Source organism: Podarcis pityusensis, assembly GCF_964106645.2.
Source record: "Podarcis pityusensis genome assembly, chromosome: 16".
Taxonomy (NCBI): Eukaryota; Metazoa; Chordata; class Lepidosauria; order Squamata; family Lacertidae; genus Podarcis; species Podarcis pityusensis.
In genome coordinates, this window is record NC_138041.1 from 35,774,069 (window position 1) to 35,800,227 (window position 26,159).

General features: G+C 43.9%; 1 protein-coding gene across 2 annotated transcripts in view; it reads left to right on the forward strand.

The window, feature by feature from the left end:
* LOC308465278 (transmembrane protein 132D-like) overlaps positions 1–26,159 on the forward strand; it is a 451,746-nt gene that overhangs the window by 169,710 nt on the left and 255,877 nt on the right. Inside the window, exon 3 of one of the 2 annotated variants that reach the window (XM_080985080.1) lies at positions 7,529–7,675. The exons of the other annotated variant lie outside the window; for it this stretch is intronic. Within the exon in view, the coding sequence (XP_080841206.1) occupies positions 7,529–7,675 (147 nt within the window). The remainder of the gene's footprint in view (positions 1–7,528; positions 7,676–26,159) is intronic. 2 annotated transcript variants of the gene reach the window in all.

The window sequence follows — 26,159 nt, forward strand, 5'->3', positions numbered from 1 at the left end:
TATTATTCAGCTTTAAATGACTTACGTTTTGCTAGATCGCTCCCAGTAAATTATGCCAAGTCCACAAGGAACTTGGAGACTTTAAACTGTTTTTTTTTTTCTATTTACGCTTTTCCATCAAGAAAGTGTAACCCAGAAAAACTTGGAGTGTCAGAGGATCCAAAGTCATCTAATGTCTATACGAAGTACCCATGTACACAAGAAAAGCATTTCTGCCACCAGCTCCCATGGTGGCATCCTTTTGCACTGTAGCTGAGTCCATTGCAGAAGGTCTTCTGATCTCCAGGGGGCTTCTCCCCCAAAAAAGCTTCCCCCATTTTCATAATTTTGACTCCCCCAAAATAGGGGGTGTCTTATACATGTGGGCATGTTATACATGGAAAAACATGGTAGTTCTAGACCCAAATTATGTATGCCAAAAGGGAGAAGGCCAAGTTCCACCACCTGTCCTGTTTGTAGTGTTGGTTTGTTTCCATACAAGAATTTATGCAGACCTTGAGCACAGAGACATAGCATGGGCTGGGATGGGAAGGGAAGGGGAACACCTTGTTGGTGTTGTTTTTATATATTTTTATTAGGTTTTTTTAAAAACATATCATTTCCAACAATCACATAGCATAACTTCTTATCTTATACATTCTGTCAACACCTCTGATGATTTTCCATCCTTTATCACTTATTCTGCATTTCTTAATATATCTATTACTCTTAATTGTCATCAACTAATAATTCTCTCATAGTCTTTCTTGCAATATTTCATATAATTCTCCTTACAAAACTTCTTGCAATCCTACTAGCGTAATCTGTTCATTACTATTACTTTTCAAATAGTTCATATATTTACTCCAGTCTTCTAAGACTCTCTGATTCCACAGGTTTCGAATCCTTCCAGTTAATTTGTTCAATTTTGCATAGTCCATCAAGTTCATCCGGCATTCTTCTATCGTCGGTAATTCTTCTTGCTTCCATTTTTGTTCCAATAATATTCTTGCTGCTGTCATTGCATATAAAAACAATTTACAATCCTGTCTGTTAATCTCATCACCTACAATGCCAAGTAAAAATGCATCTGGTTTCTTAAATGTATATTTCAACATCTTTTTCATCTCATTATATATCATTTCTGGAGGGCAACACCTTGTTATGCCCCCACAACAGACCCCCTCCTATAGGCCAGAGCTGAAGGGAAGGAAACTGTGCCTGGGCCAGGCTCCACCACCTCCTTCTCCTCATGGCTGGTGACATCACCCTGTCGTGCCTCTCATTTGCTGGGCTCCGGCACATGATGGCCCAGCGCCACCCTGCCTGAGCTCCATTCCCTGGTCAGGCCTGAGGAGGTGGCCTGACCAGAGAGGAGGAGAGGTGGCGGCAGCATCTTAGCACCTCTCCTCTGGTGGTCTCCAGTGGCTCAGCACCACCAGGCTGCCCAGTCCACCAGTGGGGTGCCACACTAGCCCCCCCCGGGTGCCAGTAGCTGCCCCTATGCCGCTGCTTGGGAAGCTTCAGGAAGAGAAAACTGGAATCAATTTTACAGATGTTTGCCAACTTCTTTATGTGCTTTTGATAGTAACTTGAATTTGGGGAGGGGATGAAGGTAGTGAGTGGTGTCTGGCCACTGTATGCCTCCTGATGCATATTATAGCATCAGCATTGGCTTGCAGGATCACAGCAAGCTCCACCTGGCTCAGTATCCTCTCTCCAACAGCAGGCAGCCACAATTCCAGCGTCAGCCCACCAGCAGTATATTGTACAGGCAGATGGGCCCTGACATGTGCCCAACCATATCGGGCGCTGATGCCAAGCCAGGCTGTTTGCCTGTAGAGAGAGGAGTGGAATGGGACAAATACAAACAAATGCAATTATATGTTCCCAAACCTTTGCGCACAGAAAGGAAGAAAAAAACTTATCAACTTTCTGTTCAAACTCTGCTTTGATCTTCTTCCTGTGCCTCCTGTGGAGCTTTTATAAAAATACTACCCCAAAATTCATCTCTTTGGTGGTTAGAGCCAGACATGACGGCTCCGTTGACATTGCACTGTGGCCCTTGGCGCTGTGCGGTGTTGCAACACAGTTATGTCTTTGCCAGCCAGCTGTTCCACTTTATACAACACTTAAGTAACAATTTCACGGCCGTTACCAGCCTGCAGTAATGACAGGGGCTGGGAGCTAAAGTGCTAACTGGTTGTAAACTACAAAGAAGTGAAGAGGAAGAAGAAACAAGGCTGGGAGATGTTAAAAGAGGCACGCACAAGTAAATGAAAATGGAACGGCACCTGCATTTTAATTGCATGATTTGAAGCCTCTCCTTATCACCCGAGTAAACATGGTGTTTAGCGGGTCAAGAAGAGTGTGTTGGGAAATTACTGTCTTTGGGAAATGCAAAGATATTGATTCCTGGTGGCTCACTCCATCTGCTCCAACTGTCTCTATTCACCAGGCATTGTGCTTATTTTCTGCTACAAGTCTGTAATATAACGCTGCCCATGTTTGGTTTCTTTCCCTCCATTAGAGGAGCAGCTAGCTCACTGCATCTTACTCCCAAGTAACAGTGCACAAGACTGCACTCTCTGAAACGAGGATGAAAGGAAGCAAGGAGACAGGACCTCCTGACTTACCAAAGGCTGCAGAGCTATGAATGCTTTCGTTCTGAGGAATGATGCAAAAAGAACAGGCTACAATTGTAGAGTTTATTAAATAGGCTTCAGTGGTTTTTTAATATGTTTTTCGTTTTGAAGGAGTGGTTATGATCAGTCTATTAACATAGCCTGGGTTTGGAAACCATTGCTGGAAAAATGAGCAGAGTGCACGGCAGACAAGAACCAGTGGCAATGAGAGCCAGTGGCATTCACATCATTAGTTTAAAGCACTATGATACCACTTTAAACAGTCATGGCTTCCTCCAAAGGCTTTTGAGGGCTGTGGTTTCTTAAGGATGTTGAGAATTTTTGGGAGACCCCAATCCCTGCCCTGGTCTCAGAGCTACAATTCCCAAAGCGTTTTAACAATCAGTCCTATGCTCTGGAGCAACAGAAGTAAGCTTGTTCCATCTGACATGTGATAGTCCAGATATTCAAAGAGGTCTATCGTCTCTCAATCTTCTCTTCTCCAGGCTCAACATACCCAACTCCCTCAAATGTTTTTTGCTTTTTGTTGTTGCTAACTGGTTTGAGGTTTTTGGTTTTTTTAATCAAGCGGTGTACAATTTTTATGAAAGAAATAAGATCGTAAAGAAAGCTTCATTTCAAGACCCTTTATCATCTTGGTTGCCGGCCTCTGCACATGTTCCAGCTTGTTAGTAGGAGACCACAGGTTCCTTGTTATGGGTCTATGATGAGTGCGCCCCAGGGAAATGGGCATAGAATTAGGGGTTACTATCCAGAAGTAGAAATGGAGATTGGGGGTAATCCTTGTCTCATAGCCCTTCATCCTGCCTTCCTCTCCTCTCCGCCTTCCCCAGCAGAGCACAAGACTAGCCTGCTCCTTTTATTTAAGCATTTGCAAGTCTGATTTACTGCTGGAGCATGCAGGTGCTTCTCTTCCTGACATATGTGCAAGGTTATCTGGTTTGCCCTGAACGCCCATAGCAAATTCCTCCTCTCTCTAGTTTACGAAGAGACTTGTGAGATTGTGCAGAAAAGCTCTAAGGAAAATGTAAACTAGGTAGACCTGAAAATCTGTACCTGACAGGAATCTCTTGCTGCAGACTCTTGGGATACTTCCGATCACCACACACAGCCCACCATGCTTATTTTATTATTTAAAATTATTTATAGGCTGCTTTTCATTGTGGGGAGGGAAATGACAAGGTGGTGTACAAAATAAAACCAGTACGCTCAAGTAGCAATAACATGTCAACCAATTTAGTAAAAGGGGTACTAAGGATCAGTGCCTGGGAGGGCCCATGGAAATGGTTTTTAACATCTGGCAGAAGGCCTGCCCTATAGACGCCCGTTGTATCTCTAAAGGGGGGTCATTCCACAATGTGGGGGGCACTCTGGCAAGGCCCTTTTTTTGAGTTGCCAAGAGATGTAGCTCCACTAGATGTAGCCTGATCCTTTGCTGATCTTCAATTCAAAGGCACATGCAAGATTAAGATTGTTCTGTTCTAGGTAGGGATGGGGGATGAATATGATTTGGTTGACCTGCAAAGCTGCACTTGAATAATTTGCACTTTCCAGAACATTGGAAGAAGTGAGACACAAATTGTTAGTGGTGCCCAAGTGCCCAGGGGGGCGGAAATCAAAATGATGACAAAGTTGGTGCCAGGCAGGCGTCTCTGGGCAGAGAGCACCCCCCAGATTTCATGCATTTGGTTCCCAATAAGGAAGGACGCGGGTGGTGCTGTGGGTCAAACCTCAGTGCCTAGGACTTGCCGATCGTATGGTCGGCGGTTTGAATCCCTGCGGCGGGGTGAGCTCCCATCTTTCGGTCCCAGCTCCTGCCCACCTAGCAGTTCGAAAGCACCCCTAAGTGCAAGTAGATAAATAGGTACCGCTTTATAGCGGGAAGGTAAACGGCGTTTCCGTGTGCTGTGCTGGTGCTGGCTCGCCAGAGCAGCTTCGTCACGCTGGCCACGTGATCCGGAAGTGTCTCCGGACAGCGCTGGCTCCCGGCCTCTTAAGTGAGATGAGCACGCAACCCTAGAGTCGGTCACGACTGGCCCGTATGGGCAGGGGTACCTTTACCTTTTTAAGGAAGGACAGGGATAAGAACAGCACAAAATCGGAATGTCAGTATGTACTCTGCCTGCCTGATGAGATCACCATCAAGGGTCTTGCTCTGTTGTCCCACAGTTTAGATGGAGAAGTCTTATGAAACAAGGATCCTGGACTTGTTCAGGGTTGACTCCAAGACTTCAGAATGACCTTCCTCAGGGACTATGATTTGACCCTTTCCTACTGGCCCTAGGGCAATGGTGTGAATTGTTTTGAATGTTATGAATGGACCTTTATTCGGTCTGCCTTCAGATGTCAGGTGTATTTAGAGTTGGACTTATTTAGAGATCTGGCTTCTACTCTGGTTTTAAAGTTTGCTTTAAGGTTTAGGAAAGCTGGGATATTTAAAAAAAATAAAATAAAGTGGAACAGGAGATTCTTACTAAACATCAGAAAGAACTTTCGGACAGTAAGAGCTGTTCAATAGTAGAACCAACTCCCTTAGAAGGTGCTGAACTCTCCTTCCTTGGAGGTTTTAAGCAGAGGTTGGATGGCCATCTGTCATGGATGCTTTAGCTGAGATTCCTGCATTGTAGGGGGTTGGACTAGATGACCCTTGGATCCCTTCCAACTCTACCATTCTATGATGGGATAATTGTGTCGAAAACCCATGGAGTTGCTTGACAAACTCCAAGAGATCCAGTGGCAAAGTGTCTGTCTTCCGACATAGAATAATTGTTCAAGACAAATTGTGAAAACAGCCAAAGGGTAGAATCTGAAGGCCAGCTAGGCAGATGAACCCAATATATGCCAGTCTTGTAATCCAAATGGATTGGGAAAGGAATCCCGTGTTGTTTGTTACACTGCCTTGGCACTCTTCCCACTGTTTAAGTCAAAAGCCGTCTCGGGAGAGGCTGCCAAATGTGCCTTCCCTTGTAATAATGACATCTCTTCTTCATTTGACACTTGCAAAGCCCCTCATGCATATTCAAGACCGTGTGTACCCTGCTTTTCAAAGAAAATATCAGAATCACATGTCACAGCAATCCAGATTCTAAAATCAAGGAAAGTTGGATTCTGCAACCTGCACAAATTGGGCAAATGCGCACAATTCTCTTGCTTTGCATGCGTTATCCTTTCATTTGTGCAATTTATTCTGATGCTACTAGTCACAGGGTGAGGATCCAGGCCAAGCTTGGGGAGATTGTGGTGCTTTGGATGGTGTTGGGTTACCACCATCCATAGCCATCTGCCCAGCTGGCTGGGGCTGGTGGAAGTTGATCTGCATCTTGGAGGCTACATGTTTCTGACGCCTGATCTAAAAACTACAACCACCTGCCCTTCCCAGTTGCTGGGAAGGGATGGAGCTCAGTGATTGAGTGTCTACTTTGCATGCAGAAGCTCCAGCATCTCCAGGTATAGCTGAAACCCTGGAGAGTCACTGCTAATTAGTGTAGACCATGAGTAGTCAGCCTTTTCATACCTAGTGGTTAAGAGTGGTAGACTTGTAATCTGGTGAACCGGGTTCACTTCCCCGCTCCTCCACATGCAGCTGCTAGGTGACCTTGGGCTAGTCACACTTCTTTGAAGTCTCTCAGCTCCACTTACCTCACAGAGTGTTTGTTGTGGGGGAGGAAGGGAAAGGAGAATGTTAGCCGCTTTGAGACTCCTTCGGGTAGTGATAAAGAGGGATGTCAAATCCAAACTCTTCTCTTCTCTTCTTCATCTTTCTTGATGGTAAAATTTCCTTACTGCCCACCAGTGCTCGATGGAAGGAGGATTCAGCTTGTGCCATAGAACCCCCTACTGCCCCACCTAGAATCCTGAAATGCCCACTAGTGGGTGGTAGGGACCAAGTTGACAACCCCTGGTGTAGACAGTTTTGCAGTAGATGAACTGACTCGGTGGAAGACAGCTTCCTATGGACCAGCTACCTTGTCGTTGATAAGTCACATTGGACCAATCTTCCTGTGTTCCATGTTGAAGCCCGAACATCACCTTTGGTGTACATAGGGAACTGGCATCCACACTGAGAGACATCCAGCAGAATGGGATCTTGGGATCCTGATTCCCAGCTTCATGCTTCATCTCTCTGGGATCCTGATTTCCAACCAGTTCTTTCTTTGTTCCAGTAGAACATTTATTGACACCAAAAGTGCCCAGGTTTGGATATGGTTTTGGGGGCTCCTAAGAGCCTCAGGTTCACTTGTCCCTGATCACCAGCATAAGGTTGACTCATGAACCTGTTCTAGCTCCTTAGCTGGGGACTCTGAAGCCTCTGCCTCGGGCCCCACCTGCATTAAAAGCATTTAAAGCATCATCATACCACTTCAAAGCAGTTGAGGTTTCCCCCAAAGAATCATGGGAAGTGTAGTTTAAGGGTCCTGACCAGTGTAAGAAGACCCCTATTTCCTTTACAGAGCTACAGTTCCCAGAGCAGTTTAACAATTGATCCTTTGCAGAGAATTATGGGAAGTGTAGTTCTCTCCACTCTTAACAAACAACACTTCCCAGAATTTTGAGGGGGGGGGGGAGCCTTAACTGTTTAAAGTGGTATGATACTGCTTTAAATGAATAGCACAGATGGGACCTCAGTATCTTAGTCACAACTGGAGTCTGGGGTCATTAAACTAGGTGGTGCAGCAAACATGTTGTATGACCTTGGCTTGAGAGTTTGATGCCGATTTTAGTGCTGTGTGCACACACCTCACAGCTAAATAAGCTCTACCTGTCTGAATGCCGAAGGATAGCTTTCTTAAATCATTGCCTCTTTGAAGGACCAGTAGTGAGTGGTAATGCAGTGAAGACTGGTGAGAGCAGCTAGACCTTGCAGTCCCTGTCTGCTTGTTAACATAGCTTCTTGTTTCTCCCAGGGCAAAGGTGAAGAAAGGCGTGAATGTTTTCAGCATAAGAGCCAGCAATCCATACACATGGGACGTCCAGAAGAGTGTGGATTATATTGGGAAATATGCACCGGCTGTTATATTTTGTCGAAGAAAATCTACCCCCTTGGGAAAGAGGTACGTAGGTTATTACCAGTAGTTTTCAAGCTGTGTCTCAGGGTACTTCTGAGTACCTCCTGGGAAAGTGAATTATAGTGACCCACTTCCTTAAAAAGAAGTTTGGACATCACTGTTGATTTTCCCTTGCCATGCCAAGATCTGTCGGGGTGTTTGCTGTATTCTGGAGTGTCCATTCAGGTCATGCGGGACATGGCAAAGTGTAAGAGATCTAGTCTGCACCATTTCTAACCTCAGGATATTTGTGAATTGAGAATTGGGAAAATGGAACACCTTCAGTCTGAAAATGTTATCCCCAGTCTCCATCTCTGAAGTCTGGACCCAATTACCTGACTTGTATTGAATTCAGCATCAGCCAGCAGTGTGGCTCAGAAGCTTATCAGGGCAGCCTCGAAAAGCATATAACAGATAAACTTTCCTGAGAAAGCACTTGCTCACCACTATAGATCTTTCCCTATGATACACAGTCACAGGAGTGATATGGAAACCAGGGTGGGGAAGATTTGGTCCTCCTGATGTTACTGAACTAAAATTCCCATCACCCCTGACCATTGGCCATGCTGACTTGGGCTGATGGGAGTTGGAGTTCAACAACAACTTGAGGGCTGCAAGTTCCTCTTCCCTGATTTAAGCACCTACCTGGTAGTCATAGGTGACAAGGAAGGGCAGGCAGGTAAGTGAATGAGCTGGTGGAAGAGCAGAGCGGGATCATGACATATGGAAGCCTTAAGTGACATCAGGTTTAAGAGGCGGCATAGCATGAGCAGAATAATGTTTTATTGTAACACAATGGAAATAGAAATAATAAAGTTTTATATCTGCATATATATCAGTACCAAGGCTAGGATGGAACTCAAAGCTACCTAAAGCATAATTCTTGCAATAATCTTATTTGCATACGAAATACCTTTAAATGAAAATACCTTATGATTTCTTACTTAGCCTGCATGAACACTTTGAATGTACAGCAACCAAGATCAGCTAATGAAATTTTGATATCGTTATTTCTGCAGATTCATAAGCACAATGTGACAAGTAATTGTGTGGCCATTAAGTATACTTTTGTCATAGCAGAACGATAATGTCTCTATTAGCGTCTTGTTTCTCCTGATTCCTTTATTTATTATTTTAACCAATTATGCAAAACTTTGAATTTAGTAATAGTTTTTGTGTTTAGAGGGCCCCACATAATCTGAGCCCCTAAACCACAGTTCCCTTAGCTTATGTATAAACCCAGCTCTGTGGAGTAATGTGATGGGGCATTCTGCCCCTCTTCCAAACCTAGCACAGAAACCAAGTGATGTATCAGTGGAGAGAAACCTCCTCCTTCCACACCTAGCACAGTAATGCAAGAGTTTACTGGGGGAGACACGGTGCCCACTGGGACTGGAAGGGCAGAAGATAGGGAGACCAACAGTAGGTGGAGCCAGAGGCAATCAAAGGAGGAACCAACCAAGTCTATTGCTGTTCCCCCTCCTCCTGTTGAGTTCTGCAAGAGCAAAACTGACACTAAGGAGCAGGAGGAAGCCGGCAGCCAGGGCTACCTGCTGAGGTTGTGGTTAAATAAGAAGGCAGACAGGTGGGAATTGGCTGAGTGTGGTGGGGCAGTTCCCCATTTCCCATAACAGACTGGCCTCTACTGCATCAGGACTATCCATCACTGCTCTGCCAGCCTCCAGCAGGCTAGTAGAAAATGTTGAAGACTTTGTGGGATTCTTTAGGATGCTCCGTTGGGGTTGGGAAGGTTCTTCTGGGGCACGTTGACATTTTGTGTGGGTTTACAGTGAAGCACATGAGCTGAGCATGTGCTGTTGAATGTGCCTCAGAATCCTCTGCAATGTGTAAGGCTTAGCCAGAGGTCAAGCTCACATGAAAATTGGTCCCTTGGCCATTTAGAAAGTTGCTTGGGGTAAGCCACCACTGTAAACATTGTTTGTCAAAGGTCAGATTTGTTTTCACACCTTTGGATCCTTTTTATTCATAGCAGATCTTCTTTCTTTCTTTCTTTCTTTCTTTCTTTCTTTCTTCATCGTGAAGTTCTACATCATGCTCATCAAATATATGCAACAAATGTATCTTTATGGGTGGAGAGGGAGGGGTAGATGTTGGGTTGTATTTAATGCCAGTCCTATTCAGAGTAGATCCATCACTAACCTATGCTCATTAAGTTCAGTGGGCCTACTCTCAGTTGAAATTAGTTGGCTATGACCTAAGAATGCTATCATTTTGAGTTGGTTTATACTATTATTATTTTGCTTATTGTGCTGTATGTGCTATAAATCAAAGAGGAATGTATTTTTTTTATTTCAGAAAAGCCATCTCAATTGCCTAAAGGAACTAGGAAAAGGCAGAAGGCTGTGTGTGTGTGTGTTTTTTTTTTAAAAAGGAGCTTTGAATTTTGTCCAATCCTCTTGTTCAGTCTCTTCAAATTACTGGAGAGCTTTAAAGATGAGCGTCTTGCTAATTACTACCCTTGGTTTGTATCCTGAACTTTCCAGGGGGAATTAAAAAAAAAAGAGAAGGCTTTACACGCTTCATTCCGCCGTTCTTGTGAGTGAATTTTTAATCCACATTCAGAGACTTAGAGCTTGATTTTTTATTTTTTTTAATTCCCACAGTGTAATTGCTAATGTAGGACAGTGACCCTTAAAACAATCAGCGTTTAAGAAGCTGGCTGCTGTTTCGGTTCCTCGTTTATGAAAACAATCACTTTTGTTCTGGTTTTGCTAACAGCTAGGGGCCATTCATATATGTCAGAGCTGGCATGGTTGTTGTTTTCTCCAGCCCAGGGAACACATTTCCTTCCATGCAAACTTCTGAGGGCCACATATTGGTGGTGGGCAGGGCCAGAAGGAAATCTGGGAAGATCCACAAATGTAAATGTCATATTTGTACAGTAGGCTAGTTTTTGCAGATACACCTCTCTGTTCATGGAATAATGTGCAATATTATTATCAGCAATATGCCCTAAATTTACAGTACAGTGGTACCTCGGGTTAAGTACTTAATTCGTTCCAGAAGTCCGTTCTTAACCTGAAACTGTTCTTAACCTCAAGCACCACTTTAGGTAATGGGGCCTCCCGCTGCTGCCGCGCCACCAGAGCATGATTTCTGTTCTCATCCTGAAGCAAAGTTCTTAACCTGAAACACTATTTCTGGGTTAGCGGAGTCTGTAACCTGAAGCGTATGTAACCTGAAGCGTATGTAACCCGAGGTACCCACTGTATTGGAAAGAACATCATTTCGGTGTCTGCGTGAGGTAGATTACGTGACGAGAATGTGACTTGGTTGGGACTACCAATGAGCAAAGATTTATCTTTGCCAGTATAGGATGGACAGAAAACCAGGACGTCATGTTGGGAGAGGTCATTGCTAACTTTGTTTTCCTACTTGCAATCTCCAACCTCCCTGCACAGCGCCTCCTACTGGCCATTGTGCCTTATATAACTAATACCACATCCCCCTTTCTAAACAAGGAAGGATGACAACTCAATACAGTGGTACCTTGGTTTACAACCATAATCTGTTCGGGAGGTCCGTTTGTAAACCAAAACAGGTTGTAACCCAAGGTACACTTTCCCCAATGGGGCCTCCAAAATTATTTTGTTCGTAATCCAAAAAAAAATAATGGGTAGCAATCCAAAAAAAGTTTGCAAACCGAGACACGCACTTCCGGGTTTGACATGTTTGCAATCCAAAACGTATGCAAACCAGACTGTTTGCAAACCAAGGTACCACTGAACACAAAACGGACAAGCACAAATTCATGTAATAAACATAGTGTGTTATCATAATGAGGATCGTAATGCCCTGTGAGTGTCGGAGATCATGCTGTTAATAATATGCTTCAAACACTTTTTGGCCAGGCAGCGAGCCTCCTGATATTATGCGATGTATCTTAGGAATACTGGTGGTCACCTTGGATTTCTCCCCAAAGAGGCTGGAGAATGGGTAACATAGATTTCCTGGGTGTTGTCCACATACTTCATTTCAGCCTGGTGAGCAACCAGACACATACAGTCAGTAGGGATGGGGGCAAAATCTGTTTCAGTTCACATTTAAAGCTGAATTGATCAAATCTGCACTTTCTGGAACAACGTGGGAACCAAAACGTAGCTATCCTTTTAAATCCACACATAAGTGAATCCTCTGATGCAATTCTCCACCCAGTCAGTGTTTACCAAAATGCATATGTTTGATGAAATTGCACATATTTTTGAAGACAACATACAATAATGCATTTTAGATTTTCCGTGAGGATTTTTATTTTTTAAATGCAGATTGCTGCAGAAATGTTGCAAACTACATTTATTGTTTGGAAAATGAGGAACTGAAAGACCCCAAACTAAAATATTCTTCCACCCCTAATTGCAGCTTTCAAGATACTTGATAATTTTCAGTTTTAATCACAGACAGGCTGCAAAACTAGAAGCTCTATCAAGCTTATGGTTGACCCGCCAGGCAAGGCAGGTGCCTGGACTTCATTAGACTTTCAGGTCACATGTACTGATTTGTAATTATTTTCCCTCCACCATTCTTTTAAAAAGGAAAAGGAAAAATAAACAACAAAGATGCAGAGCAGAAGTTGTAAAAGTCCATGAATTGCCAAAAAAAGAAAAGAAAAGAAAAGAAAAGAAAAGAAAAGAAAAGAAAAGAAAAGAAAAGAAAAGAAAAGAAAGAGAGAGACGCTGAATATTGTGGATATCGTCTTGGAATGTGTTCTTCCAAAACATCACAAAATAGTTCAATTGTTGAGCTTTATGCATTCTTCTGCACTATGCCAGTTTAAATAAAATGGCTACAGTCAATATTTTATTTAACCACTCAAATAAATACACCCATAAAAGTCCATTTCAACTTGTTTCTCTCACTTGCATTCCCCCAGGATAGCTTTGGCACTTTGTCAATATCACTCAGCAACACTCCAAGGCAGTTGCACGGACCTTAATTGTGAATCTAGAGCAGTGGTGCTTTCTTGGTGTGCGGGATGACTGAGTGAATGAGGAGATGTTACTGGAAAAAGTCCTGCAAACACAAAGTGGACAGGCTTCTCCTCTGGGCTAGCCTTGCCACTTGGGGGAATGCGATACTCAGCACAGGGGTGAAAATTGAACACACCCTTCCTAAAGAGGAAGTGCACTGAAGATAAATAGGGCGAAAGGTGGCATAAAATTTGTGGGTGCTAATTTAACAGCTTAGATGCGTATTTAAAAATAATTGCAGCCATTTAAGTTGAAATAAGAACACAATGGAAGAACACAGCAGGCTCCTATTGTCCAGCTTCCTGTTGCCACAGTGACCAACCAAACACCCAGGAGAAGCCCAAAATGGGGATCTGAGTACAACATTGCTCTACTCACCCACCTGCAACTAGTACAGTGGTACCTCAGGTTAAGTACTTAATTCGTTCCGGAGGTCCGTTCTTAACCTGAAACTGTTCTTAACCTGAAGCACCACTTTAGCTAATGGGGCCTCCTGCTGCTGCTGCGCTGCCAGAGCACGATTTCTGTTCTCATCCTGAAGCAAAGTTCTTAACCTGAACCACTATTTCTGGGTTAGCGGAGTCTGTAACCTGAAGCGTATGTAACCCAAGGTACCACTGTATCCAGGGGCATGCTGCTTCTGACAATGCGGGCAGAACATAGCCATTGTGGTTAGGAGCTTGAATTGCCTGATTGCATCATTGTGAACCTTTTGGGGTCCAAGGCCTCGTCGGATTAGTACCTCTCAGCGAAAAGCAAAGCTGGATCATTTTAGTAGCCTGGAAGGTATCTTCTTAATTAATCCATTCTTAATGCACCAGCAGCGAACTGGACTCAGAGGAGTCCACTCATTGCTAATTTTAAAAGACATTCATCTAATAGACTAAATTATTTACATGTTGCTTTCCTATTAATTTTTACTATGCCTGTTCATGGAACTGCTGTTCAGTTCTGGGAGCCACATTTTTAGAAGGACGTTGACCATCTGGAGCATATTCAGAGACAGGTGACCAAGATAATGAAACTGAGTCCTATGAAAGAGATGCGTGAATGTTGAATATGGCTGTACATCGCCCTTCTCCACTGACCTAATCCAGGCCAACCTCAGGACCAGTGCCGGATTTACATATAAGCTAAACAAGCTATAGCTTAGGTCCTCATTCTCTTGGAGGGCCTCAAAAAATTTTAAGGAAAAAACCACTGGATGTACATTTCCAAAATGTAAGATAAAAAAACAAATAAAATAAAATCTACATACAGCAACAGTGTTTTGTGTTGTGTAGGCTCCTATGATGTAAGTAATGGGACCCGCCTGCTAGCCTGCTCCCTAAAATATCATTGGTTTGCTCATTTCTATATATAGGGTGCCTACATTCTGCATGGACTGGTTGTGTGGCAATATGTGCAAATGGATTTAGATCATAAATTACCATATAGCATACATTCAACACAAAAAACAGCAACAATTTGTTGTTGACAAAGGACAGCTGGATATATAAAGGGGCCCTATTACCTTCTGTAGCTTAGGGCCTCATCAAACCTAAATCCTGCCCTGCTTGGGACCACCGGGCCCAGATCCGACCCCATCTCAATTCAGGGCAGGAGTGGCTGGGGGGAAAAGTGTCAGGAGCTTGTCCTACACTTGAGTAGGACCCTGGCAGAGACACATGCCCGACTGGCATGTTCCCTCCCTCCTGGTCGATCGTTTGGGAGCTTCAAAAGCTTTCTTCTGCCCCGAACATCACAGCGGCCGATGCCAACAGACATCGGCACACTTAGGGATCCACAGAGTCTTTGCAGCTTGCATGACAGACCTCAGTAACTCAGCATTTTTGCTAATCTACTTTATTTACATATAAACACACACGGATCACTGCAACATGGCTCCCTCTGTCTCTAGCATCAGACAGCAAATTGAAAGAACAAAGAACAATAACTCCACTTCACGGAACACAGTAACACAAACATCCTGTTTTCATCACTTCCCACTCGGTGGAGTCAAAACATATACCGTCATGTGATAGAGAACAATCCTATGACTGCAATCACGGAGCAGGAATTCTAACAAGAAGAGCAGGAGGTTCAATAGTGCTGAGAGCTGTTTTGCACCACACAGGGGTGAAGGAGCATCCTGCAGCCAGCAGAACTGAATCCACTCACCGGTTGTTGAGTGGGGGATTCAATCCTGCTGGGTTCTGTTTCCTCAGTGTGCTCTCTGAGGGGAGCACATTGGGGAGCACACTGAGGCCGCCTGCCTCAAGTTCCCACTGGCTCCTCTGCTCCATGGCAGCACCAGTGAGCTGCTTGATTTGCTTTGGGCTTCAGCGGAATCTGGTTCCCAGCCCTCGTTCGTGTTTAGCCTGGAGAAGAGAGGATTAAGGGAAGGCATGCTGGCTGTCTTCAAATAGTCAAAGGGCTGCCGTGCAGAAGCTGGAGCAGATTTGTTGCTCTGGAAGACAGGACCAAGAAGTAACAATGGCCGGGAAGCAGATTTTGGTCCAACAGGGACCAGCTGTTTGACAGTGGAACAATCTGCCTCGGAAAGTGGTGGTCTCTCCTTTGCCAGAGGTATTTTAAGCAGAGGACGCACTGCCATCTGTCAGGGATGCTGGACTAGACAAGCTCTTAAGTTCACATCTAGCTTTACCATTGTATATTTTAAAGGGGTCAGATCACTGAAGACATTGGGACCTGCTTTTGATTTTTTAAAATTATTGGCTTTCATTGAAAAACGATTCCGTAGCATCAAGCGATTTTTGATGTCATGAAACAGATATTAACGCTGCTGTTTAGAACTCGACAGAACTTTCTTTGCTTAGTTACCCGCCGGCATTTGTTTATATGTTATTTCTAACTGCCCTATGCCCCCAATATACATATAGTTTAAATATCACTCCTTTAAACACACACACACACACACACACCACCACCACCACCACCAGAAATCTGATTGTATAAATGAAAAGGTGGTGGCATTAATTAACTGGAGATTCCACGCTTTCGTGTGTTCTGATCATTTTCCGTGGATCGGGAAACAGTGTTAATAAAGCTAACTCGCTGTGACAGGTGTAATTTCACGGATTAAAGAGATGCTCACACCAGCGACAAGCAGGCGGGAAGGATATGCGCCGCTTTTATCGGAATTCTGAAACGTATCGCGCTTTCTGTTTGGAGAGGTTTGGGGGACCGAAACCCTTATCGTAACAGGATTAACATACAAATATTATCACAGGCAGCAGGGTGTTTTAGTATGAATATTAACTGCAAATATTATGACTTTGTATTGGAATAGCTAATTAAGCCCATCTGTCAAATAGCATTTGAAATTTTTGAGACCGTTCTTGTTATCAGTTTGGGGCAAAATCCCAGATTTCAAGCAGCCCTTTTGTTTTCTTGTCTTATGGCTGGAAGTGGGGGGGGGGGCAACATGGAAGCAACCCACGTTGGTAGAAAAGTAAGCGTGGAGAAGTAGTGGCTGGTGGGAAGAAAAGCAGGGCCCACAACACACATGGCGAGCTCCTGCTTGTCCACACTGTGTATTAAATTCACTTTACTTTATTTAACCTGTTTCCTTTGTGCCTTTCCGTACAGCAACACTGGCTGGCAAGAAGATGGATTTCTAAAACAAATGCTACCTCTTTCTGAGTTGGTCAGGGTCAGAGATCCATTTGCATTAGACAGAAGTCAGAAACAAGCATAGTCTTACGATTTATCCTAGTAGTCTGCATGCTTTTAATGAACTTTATAAGCAGTGAACTTCATATTGTGGGTTTTTGGACCACAATAAAGTATTTGTTGTTGTTATTCAGGCATTCAACAACAACATTCAGGCATTACCTCCTGACACGCACAGGGCTCCATATAACCACAGTTCGCCCCTGGTGCGTTCGGGAAGTTTGAGAAAGCGTTGTGTGTGCCAGTCACAAAGTGGCTGGATGTGGCATAAGAACAAATGGTTGTTGCGGGACATGGCATAACACAAAAGCACATCCAAAAGAGCACAGGGCCACAAAATGGTGTGGGAAAGTCTCCCATGTGGTGCATCCCCAGCCAATGGGATAAAAGACACCTACCACAAGCCAGTCTCAGTTAGTAGTTCTTTGGGCTTCTGCTCAAAACAGATGAGACAGTCTGCGTCCAAACCTGGCATCTGATAAAATCTGGGTGTCTGTAAAGTGTGGACCAGCACAAACAGGAACTGAGCAGAAAGAGCAAACACTCTTTTGTGCACTGACCATTTTCGAGGGGACATATATTTTGAGGTCTTTTGTGTACTGGAAGGATCACTGTCACCTGCAAGTGTCACGTTGCAACTTGAGGCAAATCTTACTTGGACCACATCATACATTGAAACAGCCATAGGTAAAGGTAAAGGTACCCCTGCCCGTACGGGCCAGTCTTGACAGACTCTAGGGTTGTGCACTCATCTCACTCTAGAGGCCGGGAGCCAGCGCTGTCCGCAGACACTTCTGGGTCACGTGGCCAGCGTGACGAAGCTGCTCTGGCAAACTGGCACCAGAGCAGCACATGGAAATGCCGTTTACCTTCCCACTATAAAGCGGTACCTATTTATCTACTTGCACTTAAGGGTGCTTTCGAACTGCTAGGTGGGCAGGAGCTGGGACCGAACGACGGGAGCTCACCCCGCTGCGGGGATTCGAACCACCAACCATGCGATCGGCAAGTCCTAGGCGCTGAGGTTTTACCCACAGCGCCACCCGCGTCCCTTGAAACAGCCATACCTTCCCCTAAATAATTTTGGGAGCTGTAGTTTTGCCAAGGGTGCTGAGCGTTGCTTGGAGACTCATATTCTGCTCTCAGAGCTCAAATTCCCAGAGTTTCATAGGAAGAGGGAATGATTTTTAGACCACTCTGAAAATCATGGAAGGGAAATAGGGGGGTCTGCTTTCAGCAACCTTAGCAAACCGCAGCTCCCAGGATTTGGAGGAAGCCAAAGTATATCTTGCAGATGGGGCCTTAGAGAAGCTTGCCCTGCAAATCTTGGAGAACCAGGATTTAAATGGCAGCGGGGAAGCTGGGCCAAAGGGAAATGCAACGGCTTGATGTGGCCTTGATTTACCCTCGCTATCATTTATTTTTATCGCTTGCGCGGTTAGCAGCGTGTATTTCTCGTTTCCGAAACTTGCCTTTAAATTATTTAACGTCCAACACTGAGTGGAAGGAGCTCCATGACTTACAGCCTCGTTCGCTAACCTGTTGCAACTGCGGCTATGTCCCAGCAGGGATCTCAGGAGCGCCGTAATCCCCATACCGAGTGCCAGTTCCATGGCTCAACGATTTGTTCGGCATAAATAAAAGCCTAATGGCACCAATAATCATATTATGTGGCTTCCTGGTGTTCATTAAAATGTTTCATAAACACTGGCCTGTATCATACATCATAGTTAATGTTGCTGGGTTGTCTTTTTCCCCCTGTGGTTTTTATGCCCTTGTAGTTTTGTCCAAGGGAGATTGCAGCCAGAGAAGAGAGGAATTCTCCATTTAGAGGAAATGTGTAAGATATTGGCAATGACCCCCCCCCCAATTTTTTTTATCCCCTTAAAGGTGCCCGATACTCTTTGCAAAGCAAACACTTCAAGGTATTGTCATGTTATTGTCATGTGAGCTTCAAGACTAGACTTATTATTCGGAGAAATAATAAGAGTTGGAAGGGGCCACAAGGGTCATCTAGTCCAACCCCCTGCAATGCAGGAATCTTTTGCCCAATGTGGGACTCGAACCCGCAACCCGGAAATTCAGAGTCCCGCATTCTACCGATTGAGCTATCCCAATTCTTATTATTATTTCTTATTATTTATTAAATTTACTAGTCACTATTTTGCCATTGCAAGTCAAAGCAACTCACAATATTTTAAGCAAACAACACATACCGTAAACTATATACACACGCACACATTATATATATGACAATTCTATTTTTTAAAAAACAGAAACAAACCTACATTAAAACATCCAACCCATTCAAAAAGGCCACAGATAGTTAAAAGCCAGAGGCTTGATTAAAAAGGAATGTTTTTGCCTGACACTTGAAAATATGTAACAATGTTACTGGGTGAACCTCCCAGAGGGAGAGCATTCTACAAGCAGGGAGCCACCACTGAAAAGGCCCGTTCTCATGTTGCTTGTTACTTTCAGCAGAAAAGGGCCAAAGTTTGATCTGTTTCTGAAAGGTGCTTCAAAATAATGAATATATATTTATGTTTGTTTCTTTGTGTGGCATTCACATCCTCATGTCTCAGTGATGTCTATGCTGACATGGTCATGTCCACAGAACAGAGATGGCAGAATTTTCAAGGATGTGTTCTGTGGAAAGGGTAAAAGAGTATTGGGAAATGATCCATAATGAATTTTTAAAAATGCTTAAAAGTACTCTCCTCCCCCCCCCCCCCAAGCCCTAGAGTCCTTTCTGTTGGGGATAACTCAGAGTGAAATTCCCAGATGTCAAAAAATGTTGTTTCTGTATGCTACTACTGCAGCCCATGTTTTGTTAGCCCCAAAATGGAAAAACAGCAAGGTCCCAACTAAAGAGTGTCATCTTAAGTTTAGAGAATATGTACAACGCACAGACTTAACATATAGAATAAGAGAACAAGAAGAACATATGTTTAAAGAAGATTGGAAAACATTTATTGAATATATGGGAAATAGCTGTGTACAGCTGAAAATGCTGGCAGCATTAAGATAAATTCAACATGGATGGATGCAATAATGGAATACTGAATTGTATAGTTTTTGTAAAATATGCAGAGATTTATGATATGTAAAATGAACCACGGAAAGAGGAGAAGGGAAGTCATTGATATCTTAGGGATGTAAAATGAGTATCTTAAATTGTAAAACAGAAAACTTAATAAAAATTACATACAAAAAGAAAAAGAAAGAAGGACGTGCTCTGTGGAGAGCTGGCTTTAAACACCAGGCCTCTTGGCAGACCAATTCTGTGTTACAGTGAAGGCTGGCAAGCTCAGCCTGACCGTATGGGAATCCCTGGATGAAGGGTCAGCAAACCTTTTTCAGCAGAGGGCCGGTCCACTTTCCCTCAGACCATGTGGGGAGCCGGACTATATTTTGAGGAAAAAAATGAACAAATTCCTATGCCCCATAAATAACCCAGAGATGCATTTTAAAGAAAAGGACACATTCTACTCATGTAAAAACACGCTGGTTCCTGGACCGTCCGCGGGCTGGATTTAGAAGGTGATTGGGCTGGATCCATGCCTTGGACTGACGGTCAGGTCGTGCATCCACAGTAATGACCAGAGGAGGAATGACTGCTGGGAGGAGCACAGAGAGAGAAAATGTGGTGGTGCATCAGCAACAGCAGAATCGGACACCTTCCTCTGCCCCAGCTCCTTCAGTCTCTACAGCCACAGCAGGTACTGTCTCTCTCCAGTCGTTTGACTTCACCCCAAAGGTGTGCTCCTCTTCCAAGACTGCCAAATACCAACAACTCTTGCGTTCTTTTGCTTGTGTGTTTGCCACCCTGGACTCCTTTGGGAGGAAGAACAGGATACAAGTGTAATTAATAATATGTGAGCATTTTCTGCCTGGTTTGTCTTTCACTTCAGTCTGGCGGCATCTTCCATGGATTCAATTATTTGCCGCGGTGCCTGCAAGGCGCTACCGTGGGACTCTCCTCGGAGCCTCTCTCATTACAAGCACGATTAGCAGCAGCAGTTACTCCTCTCTGGTTTCTTGTTCAAACCTTGTTTGAAGAGTTAAGGACATATCGATTAGCGGCTGTTTGGTGTGTGTTGGGGGGTGGCCTTTGGAAAGTCAGGCAGATTTCCCTTCGCACTGCCAAGCACGCTAGCAGAAGAAAAAGGTTGCATTTTCTTTTCTTCTGTGCTGAAGCTGACACAAATGAATGCCGGTTACAGAAATTGGGCCAGTTTTTGTGCATCAATTTGGGATGCAAATCGGAGATATTGATAATTCTCTTGCACGAGGGAGCAGGGACCAATGTGGGGTTTAAGCTCAGTGGAAGAGATGCGCTTTGCATACAGAAAGCCCCAGGTCCAATTTGTGGAATCTGCATTTAAAGAGATGTCAGCTAGCAGGTGATTAGAACCTGGGACCTGCAGAGCCATCGTTTCACATCAGAGTAGAAAATACTGTGCTTGATGGACCAGTGGCTCAGCAAAAAGTAGCATTATATGCTCAGAAGGTGTTTTAGCTCAGTGGTAATAATAATAATAATAATAATAATAATAATAATAATAATAATAATAAATTTTATTTGTAGCCCGCCCTCCCCGGCTGGAGCCAGGCTCAGAGCAGCTAACATCGTATAAATAACACAGTATACATAAAAACAGGCATCAATTAATTAAAATACATCTTAAAATTAATTCAGACAAATTAAAATCTGGACAAATGCCAGTTATCAGGTTAAGATTGAGAGCGGTTAATACTTGTCAGGTAGAGCATCTTTCTTGCATGCACAAAGTCCCAGGTTGTTGTTGTTGTTGCTATTATTATTTTGTTTGCAATATTGTGCTAACAAATATATATATACATATGGAAGAAGAAAAAGAAGAAATAATATGTATATAGTAACAGAAAATCACAATCAGTTCACATTACAAATATAACAACCAGTTAATAAGAGCCAACCAGTTAATAAGAGCCATCCAGATGTCCAAATAGGTAACTGCACAAATTTGACGTCTATATGAAATATGTTCAAAGGTAACCAGGGCATTAAGGTCTTCAGACTATTGCATAATAGACGGTTGGCATTTATCCTTCCAGGTTCAAAGTACAAGTCTCTTGGTAATCACAGGGGCTTGCGAATCCACTTTTGTTTTCCTGCTATTAATCCCCACATGACAGAAAAATCATTTAAATATATACAAACACCTGCAAATATCAAGGATTTCACCAATGCAGAATTGAGGGGGATAACAACTTCAGACCAAAAAGAATCACATTGCTAGTGGGGCCCACATAATATGTCCCAATGAGGTTAAATTTCTGGAATCTCCTGGCTCGATGTGTCTCCCTCTCTTATTGTTAATGTTTAGGAAGAACTTACAAATATTCTTGTTTACCCACAAATTTGATGGCTGAAATATATGGTTCCTGGAAATTCTTAACTTTTTATCTGTGAGGGTATGTGATTCTTTTTAGATGCTCTTAAAGGTAAAGGTAAAAGGACCCCTGAAAATTAGGTCCAGTCGTGGCCAACTCTGGGGTTGCGGTACTCATCTCGCTTTATTGGCTGAGGGAGCCGGCGTGCAGCTTCCGGGTCATGTGGCCAGCATGACTAAGCCACTTCTGGTGAACCAGAGCAGCGCACAGAAACACTGTTTACCTTTCCACCAGAGCAGTACCTATTTATCTACTTGCACTTTGACGTGCTTTTGAACTGCTAGGTTGGCAGGAGCAGGGACCGAGCAACAGGAGATCACCCCTTCGTGGGGATTTGAACCGCTGACCTTCTGATCGGCAAGCCCTAGGCTCTGTGGTTTAGACCACAGTGCCACCCGAGTCCCTTAGATGCTCTTAAGTGTTCTTAAATGTTGTGAGATATTTTTAAAAGGTCACATCCACTCCTTACATTTAAAGCACATCCACCCCAATAAAAGAATCACCCCTTCGAAAAAAACAACAACCCAAAAAACCAGTCCATGGATTAGTGATGAAGTGACTGATGATGGACTGGCTGGAAACCTAAAGAGAAGTGATTGATACGGCAACATTTTATTTCGGGTTCCACTTATAGAGTGCAAGTGTTGCTGTCGTTATTGCTGCTGCTACAACATCAGTAGTGCTGTTCATGTTCACTTCAATGGGTCTTCTACAAAACAATGCCCTTTGTTTCCTGATGGAAAGGCTTCCTTCACAGGGATGCTTAACCTCCTAAGCCTATTTGTCAGAACTAGCACTTAATACCTCAGTGTAATGGATAGGATCTTCTTTCTCCCCCTGCAGTAAATCAAAGGTGACATTTTGGCAATCCTTCATTAGATAAAGCCCTTGTTTTGGATGGCTCTTAATGTAACCTGGTGTATTGAGAGATGGCATTATAAGAAAAGGATTCTTCCAGCCTTCGATTTCTCAAGTCACGTGGATGCTTCAAGTTGTGTAAACAACTTGGGGACATTTGACGGAGTCGAATGCTGGAAGATTCAAAGCAGATAGGACAGCACTTAGTTAAACTGTAAAATTCACTCTCAAGAGGCAGGGCCACATTTATGTATCAGCTAAACAAGCTGTAGCTTAGGGCCCCACTCTCTTGGGGGCCCCAAAAAAAATTAAAGGAAAAAAACTGGATGTACATTTCCAAAATATAAGATAACAAATAAATAAAATAAAACCTACATTCAGCAACAGTGTTTTGTGTTGTGTAGGCTCGTATGATGTAAGTAATGGCCCCCGCCTGCTAGCCTGCTCCCTAAAATATCACTGATTTGCTCATTTCTATATACAGTGGTACCTTGGTTCTCAAGCTTAATAATTATTTCACTGTTAATATACCTCTTCTTAATTGTATTTCACTATTAATATACTTCTTCTTAATTGTATTTCAGTTCAACAATTACTTTGATAAAATACACATTTTGTTAAGTGCAAATGGTTTTAGATATCTATGAGGTCCTTAAATTACCATGTAGCATATATTCAACACAAAAAACAGTGACAATTTGTCCAGCTGTCCTTTGTCAACAACAAATTGTCACTGTTTTTTGTGTTGAATATATGCTACATAGTAATTTAAGGACCTCATACGTATCTAAAGCCATTACCTTCAGTAGCTTAGGGCCTCATCAAGAGGCCACCTGGCAAGAGGCCACCACTTGGGCTGGCTTCTAAAGAAGATGAGACACATCCACAGAGGCCAAAGGCAACCAGTGGCTGCTCTCCATGATGGCTGTGCTTTTCCTCCACCATTGGAGGCCACCATGCTTCTGAAAACCAGTTGCTGGAAACTGCAGGAGGGCAGAGTGCTTTCATGGCAGGCTTCCCATAGGCACCTGGTGTCAGTATTTTCATTCTCTCCTGTTGCTGAGTGTGTGACTATTAGATCATGTGCTCTGTGTGCTTACATTCCATGCTTTGGAAGTGTGAGAATGGAAGACACTGCGCACCACTTCCGCTCTCTTTGTTCTGACTCTTGTTTCTCTCTCGGTGGAGAAGAGAGACACACCATGATCGCTCTATTCTTTATTTGGATCCTGTATATAAATAACTCAACTCAGATGCCCCGCATCTGCAGTCTCAGCTTCTGCTAGGGCTCTGCTGTTTAATGAGATCCTCCTAATTGAGGGTACTGGTTGTGCACAGGCACTCAGGGCACACCAAGGGTTAATTTAGGGGGAGGGCCCTAGCCATAGCCCTGGGATCACGCCAGGCTGTCTGAGGCCAATTGCCTGGGGGTGGCGTGATCCCAGGGGCTGTTAAGAAAGGCAGCACAATGTAATTGGGAGAACTTGCTTCGCACTGCCAAACACCCGCCCCCTCCCTTTCTGTTAGGCAGTGTTGCTTTGGCCTTGCTTTGGTTTGGGTCGCCTGTTTTGGAACAGGGGCTGGGTAGGAATATTTCCCCATTCGGCAGATTGGCTAGAGCCACTTGGTTTCCGCCTACCCCCTCAGCAATCGTCACAACTTGTAAGGTGGCTGGCATTGGCTCCTTGAAATGTGGGGGAGGGGAGGTGCGGCCATCACCTGCCCCTCCGGGAACAGGGTATTCCGGTAAAGGAATCTGGGGGTCCTGGATCTCATCCGAAGTCCGCTTGAGGGGCTAGGGCCATGCCAGGACCACAGGAACCCCGGGGTGAGCTTTGGTTGGTCTTCATCGATGTTGCTCCCTTGTTTGGTTTACCCTTTTGGACTACCAATCAGAAAGGTGGAGTCAGTTATGGTAGTTTGGAGCCAATGCATAAGCCCATACCGCTCACATGGTTGTATTAAATAAAGTTGTGGCCAAAATTTGCCCAAAATTTAAATTAAATTAAGTGTCAATGTGAAATTATTTCAAGGGGAGTGGGATCCTGGGGGCCTCAAAGCACAACTACGTGCATGCATTTTCGGATGCATGTCGTGCTTAGACGTCTGGAAGGGTGAATGCTGTGCTATGTGCTCCAGACTGGTGCCAGGAGAGGACTGTCTCCCACCGAGAAGCACCAATACCTGGTTGGCCACTGTGAAGACTGGATGATGGGCTAGTTGGCCAAGTGAGCTGGTGGAGCAAACTCGTCTTGTGTCCTTATTCCTGGAGGGTCATTTTAAAAACTCAGATCAGTCAGCCTTTGGGTTTGAATATGGCTGTCACATAGAAACTCTGGGTAAGGAATGCCAGTCCTGCAGGAATGCTGGCATCAGCACCTGGCACTCTTGGGCAGTTGCTGGCTGGACACTGATGCTTCTTTGGCTGCTCAGCCAGCCATTCCTCCCAGCTGTGGTCTTCTCTGATAGCACTGGCTGGGTCTGCAAAGCTGTTCTTCGTTTTTAATTTCCAATAATGCCCAGATGTACCTTTTTTATCTTTTAGTTCTTTGTGGGTTTATTCTGTGTAATAAACAAAATCTGCCCTTATTCCCTTATGGGGGACACAAGAGCCCTTACAGAGTCCTTTGTAGGTTCTCCATCAGTCGGAGAAAATAACAGAGGCCAGCCAGAGAATATTGAGAAGCAAAGCAGCTCGTAAGCTTGATCTTTATTGAACTGTTGCAAAAGGATGCTCTCCTCACATGCAGGAAAAAGGAGGAGAACCCAGAACCAAGGTGTGCCAGCCCTCATATAGACACTTTAAATTCCCTGTCCTGGAGCTCAAGACAACCCCTCCATACATCATACATACATCACAGAAGGGGTGCAACCCAAGACCACCCCCCACAAACATCATACCTACATCACAGAAAAGGCGGTCTACAACAGAAATTTGAATGTTGTTGTTTTTCCTGTCTGCCAGGTTATCTGATAATGCCTTATCTGATTGCCTTTCCTGGTACTCTGGCCATTCCTTTGAGATGGTGATTACCCAATTCCTGAGACAATGGGAAGGTTCCCTCCCTCCCTCCTTGCAGAGAAAATATTTGGTCAGTTTGGGAGTCAAAATGGTTTCAGGGCGGTCTTCCTGTGCTGCTCCAGACATGTGGTCCACATATCTATGTACGTGCTAGATTGGTACATTTATGAACATTTATTTTATATATATAAGACCTTTTTTTTTATTATTTCATCTGCAACCTGCTATTGATTCAAATTAATGGTAGATTTATACTGGACCATCCATATCTCACTCCACTTTCCTAGTGCTCTATGGTGCTTCTCCAGTGTCAAGACATTTTTGCCATCTGGTGGGGCATTCTTGTGCTATATGTCAACAAAAGTAAGATTAAAAGAAATAAACCAGAACATTTGCGATATGAAAGGCTACAAGATTCCAGCAAGATGTTACGAGACAGGCACTGATTAAAAATGAAACGGTATGTCCACCCCCTAACCTTTGCAGGCGTAGGAAGTGCGACTGAGTA